Source organism: Protopterus annectens, chromosome 1.part2, assembly GCF_019279795.1.
Source record: "Protopterus annectens isolate FY-2018-M chromosome 1.part2, PAN1.0, whole genome shotgun sequence".
Lineage (NCBI taxonomy): Eukaryota > Metazoa > Chordata > Ceratodontiformes > Protopteridae > Protopterus > Protopterus annectens.
The window spans coordinates 474183986-474207806 of record NC_056727.1 but is presented as its reverse complement, the minus strand read 5'-3'; the positions used below and the strand labels follow the sequence as shown (position 1 = coordinate 474207806).

Sequence of the window (23821 nt, the reverse complement as noted above, 5' to 3'; positions counted from 1 at the left end):
ATAGTTTAGTTCTTTCATGTCCTGCCATGTTGTCATTATTTGCTGGTCTACATTAAACTTTATGCGACAGTGCACTTGATATTGAGGTGAATTGCAGCTTTTTGCACCTTATTTACATATGGAAAGTTGGTAGCTGTTTTGCAGGAAGTACACAAAGAGATCTTGGCTGCTGCCACTTCTTTGTAAATACCTTCAGTTGACTTCTTACTGTTGCCTGGTCTGGTAATTTATTTTCCTTGCTCTTTGCTAAAATGTTTAAAAAAAAAAAAAAAAACTTTTATTTTGTATTGCCAGAAGCTGCAAGTGGTGAAGGAGAGTTGCTCTGAAGTACTACTGCGCAACAGGGTTAACGGGGGAGGGTACCTTATTTGCCTATTTCTGACATCATATGTGGAACAAGTTAAATTTTTGGCATTCAGGTGCTACTACTGAAAACCAAAGCCGATTGCTAAGTGTTATTTGCAAAAAATTGCTTGCTTCAACCTAATGTTCAAAGTTGCCAGCTACAGTCATCTGAACAAAGATTGTATTCAGTGCTTATGCATGCTATGAAAGAATGCCATGGGGAACTACCTGATAGGTTGAAAGCATTGAAAAAAAGGGAAGGAAATTTGTTGATTTGATCCTGAAGTACCATAGACAAAGTAAGTTTTTTCCATTTAACTGTTGCTGTAATGTCTTGAATTATGAAAAACTGATTGGCCTCTAATTTGGCTCCATCCTGAACTTTTCTTTTTTTTTTTTTTATGTATAGATAATCTTGAGAGGAGTGATCTTAAGCACTTCTTTGATACCAACTATTCTCATATATATTTTATCTTCTATGAAAATTTCACTACAGTGGAGAATAGCTTAAAACAAAAAGGTATGTTGGATTAATTTCCTGTTTAAGATACGTTTTTATATATTTTTCATCTACTGTGTGTAATTTGCATCTTTTTTTAGCTTAGACTTTGAAAGCTATTATTTCATTATTGTTTGTGGGATGTTTATTCTGTTAATCAGTATATATTGCATATCAGATATCTGCCTTGACATTTACCGTGTTTTATTTATTCACGAGTTTTCAGTTACTCAAAGTTTGTCAACCCAGAGTCCTGTATGTTTTATTTTAGTCACTGTGAGCTAGTTAATGCTTAGTGTTGCTTGTGGGAAGTTGGAGGTGTCCTTCACATAAAGGAACGGTATATGATGGAGAGGCGCAAGATATTCTTGTGAATCGGGTGACAGCTAAATGGAACATCAGTGTGTGTGGCCATCCTTTATATCCAACTGATTGTAACCATTCTCCTTCCTATCATACCTTCCTGTTGATATAGAGGTCATGGTAAATGCCTTTCTGATCAGTCAGAAGCATGTCTGCAACAAACATTCTAATAATTGATGGCTAAAAATGCTTTCTGTCCTAATTAATTCATGCAGTAAAAATAAACAAATTCACATAAACAAGAATGATGTCTTAAGATGGATTTATTCCATAAAATAGAAACAAAGGACATGAGTAGATGGTATTACATGATTTGGTGGATGTTCTTCATGTTTCACTGTTGCAGTCATTATATTTGGGTAATCTGCTGGCAGGTTGCGCTCAGTCAGCCTGATTAACAAAGTCTTGGGTCCTGCATCGGTTGCTGTCCCTTCTTCCATGATGTCAGGTCGTCAGGGGTATAAAACATGCAGCCGACGCATTACATCAGTTGTTCTTGCCGCACAGTGCCCGAAGCAGAAGCAGTTCACAAGTGCCGGTCGGCCGACTCCTGAAATTTTCATTTTCAAGTTTCAGATCCGAAGTCTTCAACTAAAAAGCTAAGTACCCCGTTGAGAAAACTTTTTCTTGCTCCTTACCGATGTCAGTAAAAGTTAATAATTGCATTACTTGTGGGAAGCAAATACCTCATAAGGATTTTCATTTGTACTGTATTCCTTGCCTAGGCCCTGACCATAACATACCTTGCTATCTGTTTTGTGCTTTATTTAATCAACGCACTATCAAACGGTACATTTTTGCTTCTAAATATCTTGGCTCACACTTTAGTTATCCAGAAATGTCGTCTGTTAGCAATCAGACTATCGGAATACCTAAAAAACGGCAAAGAAAAAGAGACAGGCCGTTGAGGTCCAGAATTGCCGACCGCTTCTCCTAAGCCAGTCGCCAGTTCGCCGGTACTCAGTGAGGCGCTTTCGCAGCCCCTGATACCCGCTACTTCTGATTCGCAGGCCTCTACTGAGACCCATTCGGAATCCGGTATGCCGCGAGATGCATCAATTATGGAACCCGCGGATGTCTCTACCTTGGATGGGTCCGGAACTGCTGTGCAGGCACCGGCTTCTGAGGGTGTTTTCAGGCCTACAGATTTGTATACAAGACAGATGCCACATTCAAAACTAAGGCCAAAATCTTGACCTATGCCTAAAAAAACAACGCCTGGGCCACATTTGCAGGCCCCTATGCCTAAAAACAAATGATCAAAATGGCTGAAGATTTAATTACTCTGATCAGAGGTAGCCAACCCCCCCCCCCCCCCCTTCTAAGAGGCCTAGGCAAGACTTTGATTATGAATCTTCAGACCAGGATTCTATTTCTGCTGACTCTTCTAATGAACAGGAATTGTCTATACCTACTTATGAGGATTCTGATGCAGATGATTCCATTCCTTCTGCTTCTCCCCCTGAGGATTTTTCTTTTGGGGAAACTTTACATACCTTAAGGGAACATTTCCACTGGGAAAGTCAGGATTTCTCTGAATCTAAAAAGAGGCTTAGGGATTTTCTTCTTCTTCTTTCTCAGCATAGGCCTTTGGCTATACCTCCTGTTCTAGACATTGTTGATGTTTTTTCAGAATCTAGTATGGCTCCTGATTCTCTGCCTCCGGCTCCTTGTAAGCGAGACAGGTGCTACAGGGTCCCTGACTCCAACAAATTCCTTTTCAAAAATCCTGTTGCAGATCCTGAAACCATTTCTCAGGGTCCCAAGGGCATTAAGGCTTCTACAGCTAAAAATCCTACCCCTTCTGATAGAGATTCCAGGGCGCTGGATAGATGGAGTAAGAAGGTTTACACTTCTGCAACCTTGGCAATCAGGGCTTTAAACTGTCAGTTTCACATGCTAAAATATCAACAGCATATCATGGGACTACTTAAACATGAAATTATGTTAATTTCTGATTGTGTGGAAAACAAAGATTTACAGGATTTATTGCATTCAGCTGAACAAGTTGGAAAACATACTTTGCAATGTGGTTTTGATTCTTTGGAGGCCTCTTGCAGGGCTGCTGTAACTGGGTCTGTGCTAAGAAGGCATGCATGGCTCATAGCAAAATCTGCCTGATCATGTTAAAGCAAAATTGTTGGATGCTCCTTTACAACAGGACCGTCTCTTTGGTAATAAGGCTGAAGAAGTTTTAAAAAGGATGGAAGATCAAGCTAAATCTATGCAAACTCTTACAAGTGTAACCTCCAAGATTTAGTAGGCACTGGCCTGCTAAGAACTGGTACTTTCCAGTTCCTTCCAGAGCCACTCCAGTCAAACCCAGACATTCCAAAGGCTCCAGATTTCAGTCACAAGGGACTTTCAGGACAAAACAATGGGGTGCCTCCTCCTCCAAACCTGGAAACAATAAGACACCCCCGTATGGTAAGCAGTCTCAATGACTTCCCTTTACACTTACCAAGCACTTACCTTTTAAGCCATCCCTTTGGGGGAAAACTGGCTCTTCATGCAAGAAACTGGCAATTTATAACCCAGGACAAGTGGGTTTTAAATATAGTATTCCAAGGATACAGATTTCATTTCCACACATTGCCACTTCCAAACGGATGGCTAGACCTGCCCCCAAATCAGTGGGCAGAGGCCCAGAAACAAGTACTTTCCCTCATGAGCATGGGGACTATTCAACCAGTTCCAGAAAAGGAAAAGGGGCTATTCAACCAGTACCAGAAAAGGAAAAGGGACAAGGTTTCTATTCAAGACTTTTCCTGGTACCCAGAAAAGACAAATCATGGCATCCAATCCTGGACTTATCTACTGGACATTCCAAAATTCAAGATGCTGACTCTTCACCAGTTAACTTCATATGCTAGGCAAAGATGCCTGGTTGGCAACTCTAGATTTAAAAGAGACTTACCTACATATCCCAATCAGGGAATCTTGCAGAAGATACCTCCGCTTCAAAGCAGGCTACTTGCATTACCAGTTCTCCGCACTGCCCTTTGGCTTATCTACAGCGCCCAGGGTATTTACAAAGTGCCTGGCTCCAGTAATTGCTTTTTGCAGGCAAAGGAATATTCAAATATATCCATACCTGGACGATTGTCTAATTCAGGCAGAAAACAAGGACACTCTTCTAAACCATCTGGAGTTTGTAAAAAGGGTACACTATAAACGAAAAGAAATCACAACTGGTACACTCTCAAAAAATTACATTCCTGGATGCAAGCTTGAGTACAACTGCCCAGATGGCTTTCCTTATGCCAGACAAACAAATTCATTTGGTGACTTACTTCAAACAGGTGGCCACAAAAACCCTGCTTTCTGCAAGGCAAATACTACAAGCCTTGGGGTTCATGGCCTCCTGCATTCCTCTAATTCCATATGCAAGACTGCATATGAGGAAACTTCAGTGGTACTTAAAAAGTCTATGGAATCAGCATTGTCACAGCCTGGAAACAATGATTCCTATCATACCTTGCCTGCAACTACAGTTCCTATGGTGGGCAGAGGCCTGCCACCAAAACAAGAGACTGTCATTCACACCACCGCCTGTCACCCAGACCCTAACTACAGACGCATCAGACTATGCTTGGGGGGCACATCTGGCAGGGAAGTGCATTCAGGGCAAATGAAGCCCAAATCAAATGCATCTTCATATCAATCAAAAATAAATGCTAGTTGTACAGAATGCTCTGACAGCCTTCAAGGACTACCTTCTTCCAGGACAATTAATGATACAGACAGACAACACCACAGTTATGTGGCACATAAACAAGCAGGGGGGGTACACACTCCTACCCCCTTTGCAGACTAGCCATGGCATTGTGGAACATGGCCTTGACCTATCAAGTACAACTACAAGAACAATTCCTGCCAGGAAATCTGAATACTCTGGAAGACGAACTAAGGAGAAATCTCATGGACCCACACGAATGGAAACTGGAACCATGGATTTTTAACATGTTGACATGCAAATGGGGGAGCCCAGACATAGATCTTTTTGCCTCACCCCAGAACTATCAGTTGGACAAATTTTACACAAGAACTCATCACAAAACAGCCTGGAAAGTGGATGCTCTATTCTTCAGCTGGAAAAAACCTATCAATCTATGCCTTTCCCCCTCTGCCTCTGATCTCCAAAGTTTTACTAAAAGGCAAACAGGACAAACCAAAAATGATTTTCATTGCTCCGGACTGGCCTCACCAACACTGGTATCCACTTCTGTGCAGTGTGTTACACCTTCCACCGTGGCACCTGCCTCAGACACCTTACTGTCTCAGCAGAACAACCAAATTCTGCACACTCCGCTCCAAACTTTGAGACTTGCAGGGTGGCTAATCACCTAAATTCACCCTCAGCAAACCTGTGATGGATGTCATTTTGGAGGCAAGAAAGCCTAGTACTAGGAAATCTTATGCTGACAAATGGAAAAGATTCTGTGCATGGAATCGATCTCTAGGGATAAGCACAGCAGTGCTCAACATTCTTCAGATTTTGCAATACTTAACTGAGATGCTTCACAAGGCCTGTCTTTCTCTTCCATAAAAATCCATGCCTCAGCCATTTCAGCTCATTACAACACGAATCCTCCCCTCTTCTCTCATCCCCTACTAAAGCAGTATAGGGGCCAAAAACTAAAGACCGCTCAGGAGAGCTCCAACCCCTGCTTGGGACCTCAATTTCGTATTGGAAAAACTCAGTCTCCCACCTTTCGAGCCAGCTGCTACTGCAGACTTAAAATTTCTCTCCTGGAAAACAGCTTTCCTTCTAGCAGTCATTTCAGCTAGAAGGATTTCAGAATTACAGGCTGTTATGGCAGTGGAGCCTTTCATCATTTTCCATGCGGACAGGGTATCTCTCAGGACCAATCCATCCTTCATGCCTAAGGTGGTTTCCAGTGTGGCTCTTAATCAGACAATTAATTTGCCAACTTTCTTTCCCAATCCACAGAACAAGGGGGGAGCGGATTCTGCATTCATTGGATGTACACAGACAACTTAGATTTTACTTAAGCAGAACAAAATCTCAAAGAAAATCTGAACAACTGCTGGTGGCATTTGCTACAGGGGCAGAGGGAAAGGCTGTTTCAAAGCAAACCATTTCCAAATGGATAAGCCATTGTATTAGTTTTTGCTATACGCACCATGGAAAGACTATCCCCCAGGGGGATCAGATCCCCATTCAACCAGGGCTGCATCTACTTCTACAGCCTTTCTCAGAGGTGTTCCTACCAGGGACATTATAGAAGCTGCTATCTGGAGCTCCGTTCATACGTTCACCAAACATTACCATTTACCACTTTTCTCTAAATCCAGAGCTGGCTTTGCCACTGCTGTCCTGCAGGGCCTTATAGCTGGTCCTAATGCTGTATAATTCCCTCCACCCAACCATTGCTTTGGGAATCTACCCAAATGTAATGACTGCAGCAGTGAAACACGAAAACTCCCACACTACTAACTCCACACCTAAGTCATCATTTCTTTACCTACTTTAACTTAATTCAGAGATCTTGCTCAGAACACCTTTTCATAAATCTTTTGCATGCATGCCTCTGGCCTACCTTACTCATATTCTCAAACTTTCATTGTTTGTTTTTCTTATCCATTGTACCCATAATATTGTTTTCCTCTGTAATATTGTTAATTTGTCTCTATTCGTATGTATTTGTATGTCTGTTTGGGGCTTTTCTTCTCGGGTCTCCACTGAAAAAGGGTAATTCTTACCCAGCTGGACCAACCCGGTTAACAAATGCAAATAAATAAATAAATTACATAGTACAGTTGTGTACACTTACCATAAATGTAGATGTGGTGTATTCACTGTTGCAGTCCTGGTTACCCTCCCTCCAGCCCCCTATTTTTCTTTGGCTCTACCTCTACTTTCTTTCACTATGCTTAAAAGCCCTTTTGGTGTATTTGCTTTTGGGATTGGAGGTACATTTTTTGCGTTTCTAAATTTATTTGCTCCCCATTTGGGGGGCACCTGATATCTGGGGCAAGAAAAACTGATGTAATGGTGTCGGCTGCATGTTTTATACCCCCTGACGACCTGACATGGAAGAAGGGACAGCAACCGACGCAGGACCCAAGACTTTGTTAATCAGGCTGACTGAGGGCAACCTGCCAGCAGATTACCCAAATGTAATGACTGCAATAGTGAATACACTCGAACATCTACATTTATGGTAATTGTACACAACTGTACTTTCTGCTGGTGATGTTACCAAGTATTTTACGTAGAAGAAGTCGTGTTTTGCAGGTTCAAATACTTTGGTGTTTAGAAAAGCATGGGAGAAGTAACTCTGTTTAGAAAAGCATGGGAGAAGTAACTCTGGGGAAAAAGCAACAGTAAGATGTAATTCATAAAGAATTTCAGTATAAACTCTAGTAGTAAAATAACCACCCTGTGTTTAAGTGACTGTTATGTGACTGTTTCTGTATTTATTAAAGAGCTATAGTCTTAGTAGAACTCTAGTAATATGTTAATTTTTGGTTTACTATCATTATTTCGAATGACACTCTGTCGACCGCACTATGTTTGACAACGGAAAGTCAAACATGGCAATATCGAACTTTAAAAGCAAGCCTAGGAACGGGTTTTAACATGGGTCGAGATAGAGGCGAGGTTTGTAGTTCAGCAGTAGCAGTGAACCCCTATCTCGACCCATGTTAAAACCCGTTCCTAGGCTTGCTTTTAAATTTCAACATTGCCGTGTTCGACTTTCCGTTGTCGAACATAGTGCGGTCAACAGAGTGTCATTCGAAGTAATGATAGTAAACCTAATTTTCTCTTTTGTTAACATAAAAGCTCAGAAACTTAGACTTATCTTTCAAATGCTTTCAGAGTAGATACATTTTATCTTAAGTCCATTATAACATGGTTATAATCTTAGTCTGTTTAGAGCCTTATGAACTTGAAACGGAGTAGTGGCCATTTGCCAGTCATTGGCTGAATCCATTTATTTATTGATATCATCCTTGTACAAACCATCATGTTGTATCATGAATGCTTGTATAAGTTGGCACATGCACAGCTGTTTTGGAAGGTTGAGCAGTCTTGTCCACTTTGTGTGGTCCTGTTTGCTACATTGCTTCGCTATACCACATTTGGTACAACCGATACTATGTAGTTTTCAAATAGTCTGTTGTTCCAGACTGTTGCTGCACCCCTATGGGACAGTTGTAGGTTTATAAGTTCATAGATTCATAGGTAAGTACTAGTGTAGCAGCCCTTGTGGTCCATTTTAAGCCTAACTAGTTTCCCTTTTTGTACACAAAATAGCCTCTTCTATTTTGTTATTGATTGGCCTTTCCATCCCATGGTAGATAATTATACATCACTCCTAATGAGAACAACTGGGATTGTACTGTAGATAATTTAAAGGGAACCATGCATGGGGTAAAGTATTTAGGAGCTGTATCTGTCTAATAGTAGTACAAGGGACAGTCCTGAGGTAAATGTTCTGTTTCCCATCCACAGATCTAAGTTGCGCTTGAAAAATGGACAGGGATGAACTTTGTTTTATATGGTTGGGAGGTCTTTTCCATATTCATAGGTTGGTACTAGGCTGTCGGCCCTAGGGCCTATACAAGCCTAGCCATAACAATTCCCTGGCTATTTCTTCCCAAACTATTTACTTCCCTGGACCCCTGTCTAGCAGGGCGACTGATGTGATCCCCGGGGTGAATTTCCTTTCTCCCATCCAATCATCAAGGTTCCTTTTGAAGAGGGCCAAAGAGGCTCTCTGCTTGCCATGTATGGGCAGTCTATTCCAGAGTTTGGGGAGTCTCTGGGTCAGGAACGTATCCCTCGAGCATGTTTTGTTTATTGTAATGACAAGGTTTAGATCCTTGGAGCGTGTGGCTCTGGGGGATTGGAATTTCTTTGTGTAGCCTGTCCATCAAATCTGGGTTGGTCATGGCCTTGTATGTTAAGCAGAGATCGCCTCTGAGTAGACAATATGCGACAAGAGTATAGCTGGAGTTTAAGGCGGTCAGCGTAGGACATCTGCTTTAGGCCTGTGATTCTTTTAGTGAGGTATTATTGCAGCCTTTCCAGTTGTTGCAGAAGTCTTGAGAGGTACATACCAAACGGGGTGTTGTATTCTATAATGGGTCTAATGAGGGATGAGTACAGTGAGACAATGACCTCCTTTTTTCTGGATGAAAAGCCCTTAGTGATGAGATGTGCTACATAGAAGGATTTCCTGACTGTTGTGGTGATGTGGTTATCGAAGGTGAGACCACTGTCCACCTGTGTCCCTAAGTTTCTTATCACACTTTCGGTGTTTAGTGTACTGCCACCTATATGGTAATTCATGGGTACATGTTTTTCCCAAAGGGGATAACCATACATTTCTTGGCATTGAGCTTGAGCCCATGGCTCTGTTTTTCCCAAAGGGGATAACCATACATTTCTTGGCATTGAGCTTGAGCCCATGGCTCTGGCACCAAGCTTCTGTAAGGCCCTTCTGTAGAGTTTCCACATCATTTGGGGATTCAGTAATGGCTCCCAGTTTGCAATCATCTGCGAACTTTGTTAGCCAGAGTTCCTTAGTGTTGGCCTGTACTTCAGAGAAGTAGATGCCAAACAAGTGCGGTCCCAGGACTGAACCCTGAGGTACTCCACTTGTCTGGAGCTGGATTTGGAGTCTGCTACTTTTACATTGTGGGTTCTGTCAGTAAGCCAGTTGGCAACCCATCGAGTGATGTAGGGATTAATGCCCAGCTTAGTAAGTCTATCTATGATTCCAGAGTGGGGGATAGTGTCAAAGGCCTTGGCGAGGACCAGATTGGCTGTGTGGACCGCCTTACCCTCATCCACAGCTCTGGAGACTGGTTCAGGAGACCAGATCAGCCCTTCACGAATCCAAGCTGGGTGGGGTCCAGTGTTTTAAGGTTGCCAATGTCTTCGTTTATAAGTTCCATGATAATACGTTCCATGGCCTTGCAGATCAGGCTCGTCAGACTGATGGGGCGGTAGTTCCCGGGATCCAAGGTGGATCCCCCTTGTGGAGTGGGATAACTGTAGCTGTGCGCCACTCAGTGGGCACAAAGCCTGAGGTGAGACTTTGATTAAACATGACACTTAGGTGCGGTCCCAGTTCATTTTGTAGTTCATGTAGTACACAGCCCGGGATGTCGTCTGGTCCCATGGATGCTGTATTCTTAGCTTTGAGGAGTGCGTTTTTTACCCGTGTGGCTGTTATTACCGGAATTTGGCAATCTTCCGGTATTGAGATGGGCCGTTTAGGGGGTGAGAGGGGGGTGAAGTTGGCACTGAATTGTTTTGCCAGGATATTGGCAATGTCCTTGGGATCAGTATATTTAATGCCATTCTGTTGTAGCTCAGAGCAGCTCTGAGCATTGCCATTTAGATTCTTGACATAGCTATAGAATGCCTTGTGGTTGTCTTCGGAATCTTTGGCAATTTTATTTTCGTAACTAGTTTTGGAGGAATTTATGAGGGATCTCAGCTTCTTACTGAGGCTGGTAAGAGTTTTTTTTGCATCCTGGGATTTTCCTTTCTTCTGCAACAGTTTCTTCTTTTTGTTTTAAAGTTTGTTTATGGCAGGGGACCACCAGATTGGCTTCCTTTTTTTGGAGGAGAGCATCTTGATTCTATTTGAGATGGCACGATTCATGCATGAGTGGATGTGCTCGTAAAGTGCCTTAGTGTAGGATTCAGTAGTCAAACTTTCAGTTCCTGTCTGCATGGGTGTCATGAAGTTTGTCACTTCTGACTTGAGTAACATGAAGTTGGCTTTGGCGAAGTTTTTTATGGAGGTTTCCTTACTGGGGGTGGGATGTGGATGTTAAGGGTGATTAGCTTATGGTCAGACCTGACCAACGAGGGGGTGACCATAGGTGTGGAGTATCGATTTTCCCATGTTGGTAATGACCAGGTTTAGGATATTGGAACCCTTGGTGGGACTATGGATTAGATGATCCAGGGCGTTGGAATTTATGAATTCCAAGAACCGTTGGGCAAAGGTGTTGGTACACGAGTTGTTTTCCCAGTTAATAGCAGGTTAGTTGAAATCACCCAGTATTAGGGCGTTTGATTGTATCTTAATATTTTCCAGTATGTTTAGAAAGGTGTAGTGAGAATCTTGGGGCATGGTGGGGGATCTGTAGCAAGCTACAATTTGGATTGCAGTCTTAACTAGTGTTAGTTGCAGCTGGAGAATTTCAGACTCATTTTGTTGGGCAACTAGCCTGGTGGTGTGACTATCCTTGGTGAATATGGACACTCCTCCACCTTTAGTGTTTCGGTCCTGGTTTGGTGGCCAAAAAGTGTGGAAAGAGTTGTAGCCTAGTATTGCAGGGGTGCTCTTTGGTGCCTTGTACCAGGTCTCAGTTACTGCACCGATATCGATGTTCTCCATTTTTAGGAGTGCCTCGAGAGACTGCGTTTTGAGGTTTAGACTTCTAGCATTGAGTAGCATTACCTTCAGATTTTGCATGCTTGTACCTGTTAATGTGGTAGTTTTGTCCTTTGAACTTTGCCAAAAAAAGGCACTATAGGGGTGGCAAGAGCCTTAGTCGGTAACCTGAATCCCAGGGGCGACAAGTGCAGACCACATCTCTGGCAAAGCATCGTGGTCTGTTGATCATGTCGTCCCAGGCAGACAGATACTGGATCCCCTTTGAATGACACCAGAAGCTTAGCCAATTGTTGAAGTCAGTCATTTTGTCCTTGTATTGTGGTATCATTCTGGGCGAAGGCAGGATGCTACTTGGGGCTAGGGTCATACCTGCCTGGGCCACATGATCTGAGAGCTCTTCCATGTCTCTCTTCATGTAGTCCAGGGAGGTACGTCTCAAGTCATTCACTCCAACATGGACAATGACAGAGTCATATTTGTACTTGTTGTGGAGTGACTTGAGTGCATGCGCTATGTGGCGGATCCTGGCACCCGACAGGCAGCTGACTGCAATTTTCTCCTTGTTCAGCCTGGTGAGTGAGACATCAGTGTGCCTGACGAGTCACCTATGACTAAAGTGTTAGGCACGTTGTCTTGACTTGGGGGCTGTTGCTGGGTGGCACACTGGTGTTGTGAGCTATGTGACACTTTGGTTGTGATTGGTGTTTGTTTGCGTTTCAGTTTCGGAGGTCCTTGTTTCTTGGGCAGGTTACAGTTAAGGGCCTCCGCATATGTGGATTTAATGTTGCTATGTGTGGGTGTTGATGGTGTGGGTTTAGAAGGGCTATTTGTTGCTTGAGGTGTAGTGTGGGTGTTAATCTTCTCCTCTTGACTGTCTAGCACAATCTTGGGTGGAGAGAGCTTTGCTTCCAGTTTGGCTATGTAAGTGCACCTCTCACAGGTTGTAGTGTTGAGTGGTAGGAGGAGAGGGTTGTCTCTGTACATGAGGCAATTGCTGCATTGCCCCAGTATGCCCAGATTCACCAGGTGGACAGGAGAAATCACCAGAAGCTGACCCTTGGACATGCCTGGTTTGGTGCTTTTTTTGTAAAGTACAGGAGCTGTTTTCCCTTACCTTAGCAAGGTACTTTGCATTTATAGGCTGTTTAGTGCCTACGATTAATTTATCCTTATTAACAAGGAAAGTTGAGTGCTTGTATCAGTTTAAGGCTTCCTAGTGCTTTCCAGTAGCTATTAGAGCAAGTGCTAGTCACAGGGATGCTTAAAGGTAAGATGAAACAAAAATGGTTTATCCTAAACACTGCAGTGTGCACTAGATAAGTTAGATGTGAAAGTAGGTAACAAGTTTTACCTGTCTAAAAAGTAGTGGAGAGTCACTATTTTTAAAACCGCAAGATAGATTGAAAGGAAGTGGTCACTTTTGTATTCTGGTACTATGGAATACAGTAGTATGGCCAATAAATTTAAATAGTTAGTGGAGTGATTTCACAAAATTTAATTTTGTGCTTACTCACACAAGCCAGTGAAAGCAGAGAGAAAGTTAGATATATGGTCAAATTAACATAAGAGGCAGGCAACTAGAAAGACAGTTGTATTTAAGAACACAACAGTAAGCTGGTGGGAGTGTGGGGAAAAAGTTTCTGCATGACACACACGAGACAGCTGTGGTCTCTTTTGAAGTTTTAATATGCAGTTAAATGCAGAATACAAGTAAAACACAAGGTAAAGAAAACAATTCACAGTATTCAAAATATAAAAAGGCAATAAAGTTATGCAAAATACAACAAATAAAAAGCAAACTAACCTTTCCTTCACAGCAAAGTGTAGCAGAGTCTGGGTGAGCCTTTCTAGTAAAGCTATGAAATGTTTTCTTTTATCCCTTAAATAGAAGGTTTAGTTCCTAGCTCCACCACCTCAGTTCACAAATGATTAACCTTAAGTGACCTCTTTTATCTTATGTATGAGCATTGAGTCCTTAATTGATTAGTTCTAATTTCTGCCTGACTCACAAGAGACAGAGCTGTGGTCTCTTTTGAAGTTTTCATATGCAGTTAAAAGCAGAAAACAAATAAAACACAAGGTAAAGAAAAGTCAGCAATATCCTCTGCAAAAATATATCTGTCTCTTCAAACAGTTCTGATGATGTTAGAGAAGACGTTTTGATCCCCTGACTGAGTATTTCTGATGCCTTTTGACTTGCAGATGTGCAATAAATCCATCAGTAATAGGTTGGAGGTTGCCTTGTATGCCAGACACAGGTCACCTATTAGCAGTATGTAGCATACAGGATATAGTGACGGGGTTTTGAGTCAGTCCATGTAGGACATGTTGTTTAGGTTTTGTATCCTTTTAGCAAGGTATCTCGGTAGGCGTTTCAGTTGCGTGTGTCTGGACAGATGCATTCCAAAGGGGGCAGTACATTCAGTGACTGGCCTAATGAGGGCTGAGTAAAGGGGGGCAATGACATCCCTAGTTCTAGGCACAAATCCCTTTGTTTATAATCTGTGCAATATAGAAAGACTTCCTTACAACAATAAACACATGTTGGTCAAAAGTTAGGCCACTGTCCACATACGTTCCCAAATCCTGAACAAGTGGGTCACCTCTTAGGGGCATATTGTCAATGTGGTGAATGATTTCCCAAAGGATACAATAATGCATTTTTTGGCATTTAATTTCAGGCCATGATTTTGACACTAATTTATTTTGAGACAAACCTTCAAGCAGGATGGCCAAGTCATTTAGGGATTAAATGACTGCTCCTAGCTTGCAGTCATCTGCAAACTTAGTCAGCCAGAAGCCTTTGGTATTTGCTTTTACTTCAGAAAAGTGGATGCCAAACAGGAAAGGTTCCAGCACAGAACTTTGGGGACTTCACTGGTAACTGGTCTCTTTGTGAAGGCAACTTCTCCTATTTTGATTATCTGTATCCTGTTTGTGAGCCAGTTGGCAGTCCAGCAGTTGACATAGGGTTTTATTCCTCCTAACTTCCAAATTTCCACAAGAATACAGTCTGTTCCTGGAGACGTCTGCAGGAAATTTATCATAAATCACCATTTTATATCTCGTCTTTTCCTACCTTAGATATTATTGTGCCTCTTTTTCATTTAAGCCTGGTGTAATTAAGTCTTCCATAAATATTTCCATTTCTACTTTTGTTTGGTTTCCCAGTTCCTCTGCTTTATACAAAAAGTTTTTAGAAATTTCTGAAATATCTATAGTATCGCTGTAGGAGGTTTGGTTAATTAACTTGTCACAGGCTCCCGAAGTTTAGCTGCAACTTTTTCTACTGTCTTTTGCCCAAGTCATTGGGCTGAAAGTTTTTACACTCTCTACAGTTATCAAAAAACAGTTGCTGAACATCAACCCTTTCATATTTAAAAAGTTCTAGCTGACTTTAAAATGCTTCCTGTGCACCTTTCTCAACTCATAATGTCAAAATACTCACTTATTTCTCCTTTAGCACCCTGCATTTGCTCCTCTTCTTGTTCCAAGATTCACCTTTTTCCACAATCTTGAACATTTATCAACCTAAATAATTCCTATTACTTCTTTCCCATATATCATTCTGCGTTATTTCTACCATGTTTTTATCCCGTCCACTGTTTACTTTCCCTTCTGAAGTAACATCCAACTTCACTAATAACAATCAAATCTTACATTCCTCTTTTTAAAACAGTGTTTCACTTTTTACATCATTATCCAACATTTATAGCTTAGTTATTTGTACATGAACTGTTGCAATGTTTTGGCCCAGCTTATTAATAAACAACCAGTCTAGATGTATATCATGTGAATCAGATGGATTAATCTAATCTGAAGGGGGAATTAATTTAGACTTGCATGCATCCAGTATCAGAGATAACCAGCTCAGGTAACTTTGAGATTAATTCACGAACAAACTGCCTTACCTTACAGAGATCCACGAATCGCATTCAGTTCTTCTATAATTGCAAAGGCACTATGGAATACTGCATTTCTGTTAAGTTTAATAACCAAAGGGTTAGCACAAACACATGCAAGCTTCTCTAAAAGTCTTCACAGAAATAACTTTAGGACATTCACCAACCATATGTGGCAAGCTGACTTGCTCAATCCAGGTAAAGCCTCACAAGATCCATAGTGCTACAGACCAGTTTTCCGCATTCCAGGAGTCAAAACATATGCTACAATATAGGCAAGTCAGTTAGAACCATGGCAGGGTGGTGCTACTGGACTTGTGAGCTGCAGTCCTTCCAGCTTTGTAATGCTCCCCTCAAAATAATTTTCAGTTTAAAAACTTAATATTTACTTTTTTGCAGCTGCCTGAAATATGTTTGCACTTCTCATTATTTTCATGCAGCTTACACTAGCTTTCGACTCTTTGACATGGCTACATACTCACAAAATGCATAAGAACTGGAAAGTTAATTCAGAAAAGCAAAGTACTGCCACACATTATTGCTGTCTGCTGACCTGTCTTACAGTTCAGCAAATGGTTGGGACCCACTACAGGGAGTCCCGAAATAGAGACTGAATGGCTGAAAGAATGGACTTGCATATTATTAAATCTAAGATGCCATTTCTCAGAATATTCCCTTTTCTCCAAGGTGTGTGTGGTGATATCTGAGTTGGTATGTACAAGTTTGGGGAGTATGGGGGTGCAGAGAACTTTAAGGGAGAAGAGCAATTTTCGAGATTTACTCTTCTGATGTATTTTCAGTCTTTTTTCAGCTTGTCAACACTTGACATTTTGAGTGCTGACATTTCATTAGGGAGCCCCAGCAAAAATTTGGCTCTTTCCATTGGCATGAAAAATGTTCTACCTGCTTTTATTTCCATCTGCAATAATTAGTTGCTTGAAAGAGATGTCATTATGGGACCTGCTTCAACCACAAATGTAACAGCCACACACAGCAACTGAAGGGTATCTGCATGCAGCACAACAGGGTATCTGCATGCAGCACAACATTTAGTGTAAGTGCAATACACCTAAGTTATGTGCGAGACTTGTACTTCAGCTGGTATTCTGATCTGGAAGAAGTGTTGGAGGTTCCGCTTGACTACGCTATGAAATAAGTGCCTGAGGAGAGAGGAAACTAATACCACAGCAAACAAAAGGCTTTGCTGCATGTTTAGAAATTACAGACTTGGTCATTTAGCTCAAAAATGCTGTTGACCACACAAGTGTCCTAAAAAGTACTAAACATTTTGGCATATCTATCTGAGGGTTAGTTACATTTTTTTCCACTACAGTAGAAGACTTGACACATCATTTGCATTCTGAACAGCTGTTAATTAAAAATGGCAGACTTTAATCTTGTTTATTTACATAAATTAACACACAAAAAATGAAGTGGGTGAATGAGGCACTAAACTGTGGACTGTTGAAATCCAGGAACTTTAACTGTGACCCTCTAGATAGTGAGAATTTAAGTTCAGCTAAAGGGAATACACAGTAATTCTAATAGTGCATTATTTCAGAGTGGGCTGTCTCCTATACCAAGGTATAGAAAGTTCAGCATTAAGCCACGGTGGTGCAGCGGTTAGCATTGTCGCCTCACAGCAAGAGGTTCTCCCGTTAGATTCTCGGCTGGAGCGCCTTCTGGGTGGAGTCTGCAGGTCCTCCCCGCAGTCGAGTGACGTTAAAGATATGCAGGTAGGTGCGAGCGTGAATGGGCGTGCCTTCATTGAAGGTTGGGCGTTGGGCTGGCCACTAATGAGCGGACCAGAGCTCTGCTATGGCGACCCCTAACCGGGAAAAGCTGAAAGAGTAAGCAAGTAAGTTCAGCATTGCAAGTAACTGGGGTATGGTTGGCACAGATCTGTATATGGGTGGAGGGGGGGTCTCCTGCAAAAACACTGCCTGCACCGGTGGTATAAAGGGATGAATGACTACAGTTCCAGTGACCAGTGTTTGATAGAATGGGGCACTAAGCTTTAAGGATGACTAATTCATTTTTTTATGTGCCTGTTGAAATCCAGAACTTTATCTGCAACCTTCATAACGGTGAGAATATAAATGCAGCTAAGTGGGATACATACCAATTCCAAGACTGTAGATTCTCAGAATACTGCCCCACTGCATAGAACAGCAATCTGAGAGTTAGAAGAACCAGGGGTATGGGAGGCAGAGGAAGGAGCGGTGTGGGTGGCAGGGTCCCCAGTTTGTGGGGGTTGCCCACTGCGAAAGCACTTTAAAAGCAACCCTGCAGTGGTAGTGTAGAGGTATGAAGTCCTGACTATAACCTAGGTGACCTGTGTTTGACTAGCATCTCAAATACTTTTTATCACAGGTGGGGATGATGGACGTGCCTATCATGGGGAAAGGAAGTATGATAGCTAGATACTCACTAAGTCCTGATGGAGGACAGCGTTCTGAGAGTTCAATAGGCTGGTCATGCCAGAGGGCCAATGAGGTTTGACTACTCTGGATCTGGGGCAGACATGTCCTCCAGCTGCCCACCCAGCCTAATAACGTGCAGTGTCTGCATACTTGGAGGGAAGTAAGGTGAAGTACAAAACAGCCCCCCAAATGCACTGCAGGATGCTGCTGCAGATAACCAACTTCTGTTTCTCCTCTTTCCCTAAAAGTCACAGTCTCCTTCCCTATCTACAGACAGCCCCAACCAGTCTCTTCCTATATGTTTCTGTGATGTCCTAATCCCCATCCCACTCTGCTGGTGGCACCATCTAGTGGTAGTACCGGATGGGACAAAGGAGATACATAGTTGGCTTTCTTGATGACCATCTTTCAGTTGTGGCCATGGACAAAAAAAGCTTTAAAAGCGCAACAGCAAGAGTCATAATTCTGGCCCTGTTCATTATCACAGTTCAGTTTTTGAAGTATTGAGATTCCTAATACCAATAGCAGATTTTTCACAATGTTAGAATTTCCAAGAATAATCTACCCATCTCACTACTTCCTGTAGGAGAAAAGTAAGTAAGCAGGACTACTGTAATCTACCACATGGCTGACCACATCCTCCAGGAGGTCACTGTGAACCTCAAACTTTGGAATCATGACCTAGCTAGGAAATATCCAGAGTGAACACCTGCTCCTACCACCTTCCTGGTGGTGTGTTTCTGGGTCAGGCTGAAACCACTGTAGCTTCCATATGATATGTTTTGGTACAAGAATGCTGTGGAAGAGGATTCCAAGATGGTGGCAGGTAGTGTAAGCAGTAAAAACAGAGCTCTGGACTGAGATCCCTTAAAAACAATAAAAGCCAGCAAATTACTGGACATTAACAGAAACTGGCAGCTAAAGTATCTATGACATGCACAATGTCAACAAAGAACAGAAAAAGTGAAGTAAAAGGAGGACTACTGTGAAACCTTAGAAAGGGGTTGAACACTGTGTTGGAGCATAGATGGGAAAAGCAGATAGTAAAGCCAACTGAATGAAAAATCCCTTTGTCACCCTAGAAATAAAGGCTGATAAAATGCACTCTGAAATTTTCAAGATAAAGACAGATAACAGAAAGCTGTAGGAAATGTACGTTTCAACCAGACATTCAGGGAAAATAACTTGTATGCAAACTGAAAAGAGGATGAAAGTAAAAATGTAAACAAATGGTACAATAATCTGACTGAACTTGAGGAGTTATGCAGAGACAACTTGAGGTTTACAGCAGTACAATAACCTGGCAGATCGATTCAGTGCCAGCTCCCCCCCCCCACCCTAAATAGCCCATCTCAGTACCGGAAGATTGCCAAATTCCGGTAATAACGGCCACACAGGTAAAAAATGCACTCTCCAAAGCTAAGAATACAGCATCCATGGGACCAGATGACATCCCGGGCTGTGTACTACATGAACTACAAAATGAACTGGGACCTCACCTAAGTGTCATGTTTAATCATACCCTCACCTCAGGCTTCATGCCCACTGAGTGGTGCACAGCTACATTTATCCCACTCCACAAGGGGACATCCACCTTGGATCCCAGGAACTACCGCCCCATCAGTCTGATGAGCCTGATCTGCAAGGTCATGGAACATATTGTCATGGAACTTATAAACAAAGACATTGGCAACCTTAAAACACTGGACCCCACCCAGTTTGGGTTCGTGAAGGACCGATCTTGTCTCCTGAACCTGATTGACTTCTTCGAATCAGTCTCCAGCCATGGACGAGGGTAAGGCAGTCCACACAGCCTATCTGGACCATGCCAAGGCTTTTGACACCATCCCCCACTCTGGAATCATAGATAAACTTACTAAGCTGGGCATTAATCCGTATGTCATTCGATGGGTTGCCAACTGGCTTACTGGCAGAACCAATGAAAGAAACAGATGCCACGGCCGGACTGCAGAGAAACGTTTTAAAAAACTTTAATTGAACGTTTTAAACGCTTATAAATAAAAATAACGTTTTTCGTCCTGTTTGAATACAGGACTTCTTCAGAAAACTCACACAATTGAAAATTTCAAAGTCTAGTATTTATACATTCTTTCTAAAAAGCGCGCGAAATTTTTTATTGCTTATCTTCTTAGAGATATATACATGCTAACAAAAAAGAGAGACTGGACAACTTCATTTTACGTTAACAGCTTTACGAATCCCTGTATATTCTAGATAGGGAAAATATTGCAACATATCCAACATTCCAGATACCTATAATTTAATATTTCAATATTTTGATCTTTTGATGGTATATATACACAAAGAATTGGATATTTAGATGAAAGTAGAAATATATAGATTTATGTGTGTTATTTGTGTTAAAAAATGTAATACATGTGTTAAAAAATATATATGTTTATATATATATATATATATATATATATATATATATATATATATATATATACATACACACACACTGGCAGAACCCACACTGTAAAAGTAACTGACTCCAAATCCAGCTCCAGACAAGTGGAGTACCTCGGGGTTCAGTCCTGGGACCTCTCTTGTTTGGCATCTACTTCTCTGAAGTACAGGCCAACACTAAGGGACTCTGGCTAACAAAATTCGCAGATGACTGCAAACTGGGAGCTATTATTGAATCCCTAAATGATGTCGATACTCTACAAAAGGGCCTTACAGAAACGGATGCTTGTTGCCAGAGCCATGGGCTCAAGCTCAATGCCAAGAAATGTATAGTTATCCCCTTTGGGAAAAAACATGTACCCATGAATTACCACATAGGTCGCAGTGCACTAAACACCGAAAGTGTGATAAGAGACTTGGGGACACAGGTGGACAGTGGTCTCACCTTCAATAACCACAGTGCCACAGCAGTCAGGAAATCCTTTTGTGTGCACATCTCATCACTAAGGGCTTTTCATCCAGAAAAAAGGAGGTCATTGTCCCACTGCACTCATCCCTCATTAGACCCATTATAGAATACAATGCCCCATTTGGTATGTACCTCTCAAGACATCTGCAAAAACTGGAAAGGCCGCAGAAATACCTCACTAAAAGAATCACAGGCCTAAAGCAGATGCCCTATGCTGACCGCCTTAAAAAACTCCAACTATACTCTGTCGCATATCGTGTACGCGGAGGCTATCTCTGCTTAACATCCAAGGCAATGTCAAACCCAGAGCTGTTGGACATGCTACACTTAAAGAAATCCCAATCCCTCAGAGCCACACGCTCCAGGGATCTAAACCTTGTCATCACAATAAACAAAACATGCTGGAGGGATAGGTTCCTGACGCAGAGACTCCCCAGACTATGGAATAGACTACCCATACATGTTAAGCAGAGCGCCTCTTTGGCCCTCTTCAAAAGGAACCTTGATGATTGGATGGGAGAAAGGATATTCACCCTGGGGATCACGTCAGTTGCCTTGCTAGACAGGGGTCCAGGGAAGTAAATAGTGTGAGAATAAATAGCCAAGGAATTGTTATGGCTAGGCTTGTATAGGCCTTAGGGCTGATAGCCTAGTACCAACCTATTAACCTACGTACCAGAACAAACCAAAGGGAGGGTATATAAAAGCTTCACAGTAAATTCTGCACCAAGTAGACTGTTCTTTCTTTTGCTGATATTAAAAATAAGCATGTAAAAATATATATTCCTAATCTGAGACTGAGAAAGCAGCCATGACACACCAGTTAAATTGCAGGCATAAAGGCAAAGGGAAGAAATTTTATTTTGTGGAGAAGGGAACAATCTTAGACACAAGGGTCCATATGGATAAAGGTGTGACATTCTGTAAAAATAAATGCACCGAGAACATTCAATGAGGATAGTATTTATAATGGATATATGTTCATATGGAAAAGGATGTGATGTGTATCCAAACTGTGTGCTGCACTGTAGATGATACCTTAAAAACCAGTGAAATCAACAAGTACCAGAGAGAAAATAACTACATGATAAACATATAAAAAGTGAAATATAAGAATAATATCTCAAATTTTACTTAAAATTAAAGTTTATATCTAACTGGTGAAAGCGCAGTTTGTTTTAAAACTGTAAACTGTGTTATGCTGCTTTAAAAAAAAAAAAAAAGGTCCTATTACAGCTGTGAAAGGCAGCAGAAAAGAAGTAAATGAATGTTGAATGAAAGGAAAAACTAATTTGTTATACAAGGGGAAACAAATAGCCAATAATTCTGACGTTAGCTCTGGTAATGCATGTACCAGGTTTAAGAATGAAAAAAAAGTTTAAAATGGCAAGAATGTTTACTGAAAGTATGACATTCAGCAAGAGTATAAAAAATGCATTGGAAATAATGAGTGAAGAAATTGGCTTTAAATTCAGAGAATATATGTATGGGCACAGATGTTTGCATAACTAAAATGTAAGAAGCATGCTTGAACATATTTTAAAACCACTAGAATCGGCAATAACAAGTAAGAAAATAACTGTTTACATTATATGCTGTTTGGTTAAAGACATATATGTTATCAGACTTGGGAAATGGAGATTCTCAGTCTGCAGACTGATCTCGTCTACATCTAGTGCTATTGGAATGCAGACTACATTCTGTAACAAGCTATGATTGATTAGAGGAAGATAGAGCAGATTTGTCCAGATAGTTAACAAGTTTGACCTTTGAAAACAGCTGTAGCATCTGTAATATGCAATGAAGCTCACAGAAGACCACTAGGGCCCTTATCAGCTTAGCCATGCAACCCAAGTATGTCTCTCAAGTCAGATTTATATAGGGGGTGATTTACTGACTGCCTCTATCCATTAGAGATATAGATGCCAGACTAGGGGCGAATTTCCAATTACTCATCCACTGGTCAAAGTTGCACTTAAATATGGACAGGGAGGAGCTCTGCTTCACATGGTTGGGGAACCTGTTCCAGCGAATGGGAATTCTCTGAGAATCTTAATTCTCTCCAACATGTCCTGTTTATGCTGCACGTAAAATTTAGGTCTTTTAATCTAGTTGTTCTAATGCAGTTTGTTTTGCAGATGTACATACGGTTTATCAAGACAGGATCCAGAGATGTCTTGTTTGCCAGGCGAAGATCAACTCTCAGAATTCTGTATGTTATGAAGTAAAGAGACAGGGCTTTGAGGTGATCAGCATAGGAAATTGTATTTTACTCCCTGTAATCTCTTTGTAAGGAACCTTTGTAGACATTCTAGTTGCTGCATGTTTCTGGTCAGGTACATACCGAAGGGTCATTACTCTTTGATGGGTCTTACAAGGGCAGAGTACAGTGGATTGATTTCTGGACCTAGATTCCATACCCTTGCTTAGAAGTGGAACTACACAGAAGGATTTTCTTACTACCTTGGACACATATTGGTTGAAGGCTAGGTTACTATCTGCTTGAGTTCCCAAATCCCTGACTAGTGAATTATCTTTAAGGGATGTTTTATTGATTATGTAGTTACCTGAGGAGACAGACTTCCCAAAAGGTACTATAATGCATTTTTTTGTTTTTCGGTTTTAAGCCATTGCTTTGGCATCAGGCATTTGTCTGTGTTGGACCTTACTGAAGGGTGGTCTCACTTTAGGGGGATTCAATAAATGCTCCCAGTTTGCAGTCATCTGTAAACCTGGTTAGCCAGAGGCATTTGATATTGGCTTTGAAATCTGAACTGTAGACACCAAAGAGAAATGGGCCTAACACAGAGCCCAGGGGGACTTGAAGAAGAAATGTTAAAAAAAAAATGTGCACTAAATTCAGGAATAAACAGCCTGCAGAAATGAATAAACATTTAAAGTGACAAATGTACCACATGAAAGAAGGTAGACAGCAAGGCTATCTAGAAATGCAAGGATAGAGGGAGAGCTTCAGAAATAATATTTTTAGTATATTAGCT

At 41.5% G+C, this 23821-nt stretch overlaps 1 protein-coding gene across 1 annotated transcript in view; it reads left to right on the top strand.

The window, feature by feature from the left end:
- The window catches only part of RALGAPA2 (Ral GTPase activating protein catalytic subunit alpha 2), a 4189194-nt gene that overhangs the window by 142149 nt on the left and 4023224 nt on the right, over window positions 1-23821 (top strand). Inside the window, exon 2 of the mRNA XM_044060158.1 lies at window positions 755-865. Within this exon, the coding sequence (XP_043916093.1) occupies window positions 755-865 (111 nt within the window). The remainder of the gene's footprint in view (window positions 1-754; window positions 866-23821) is intronic.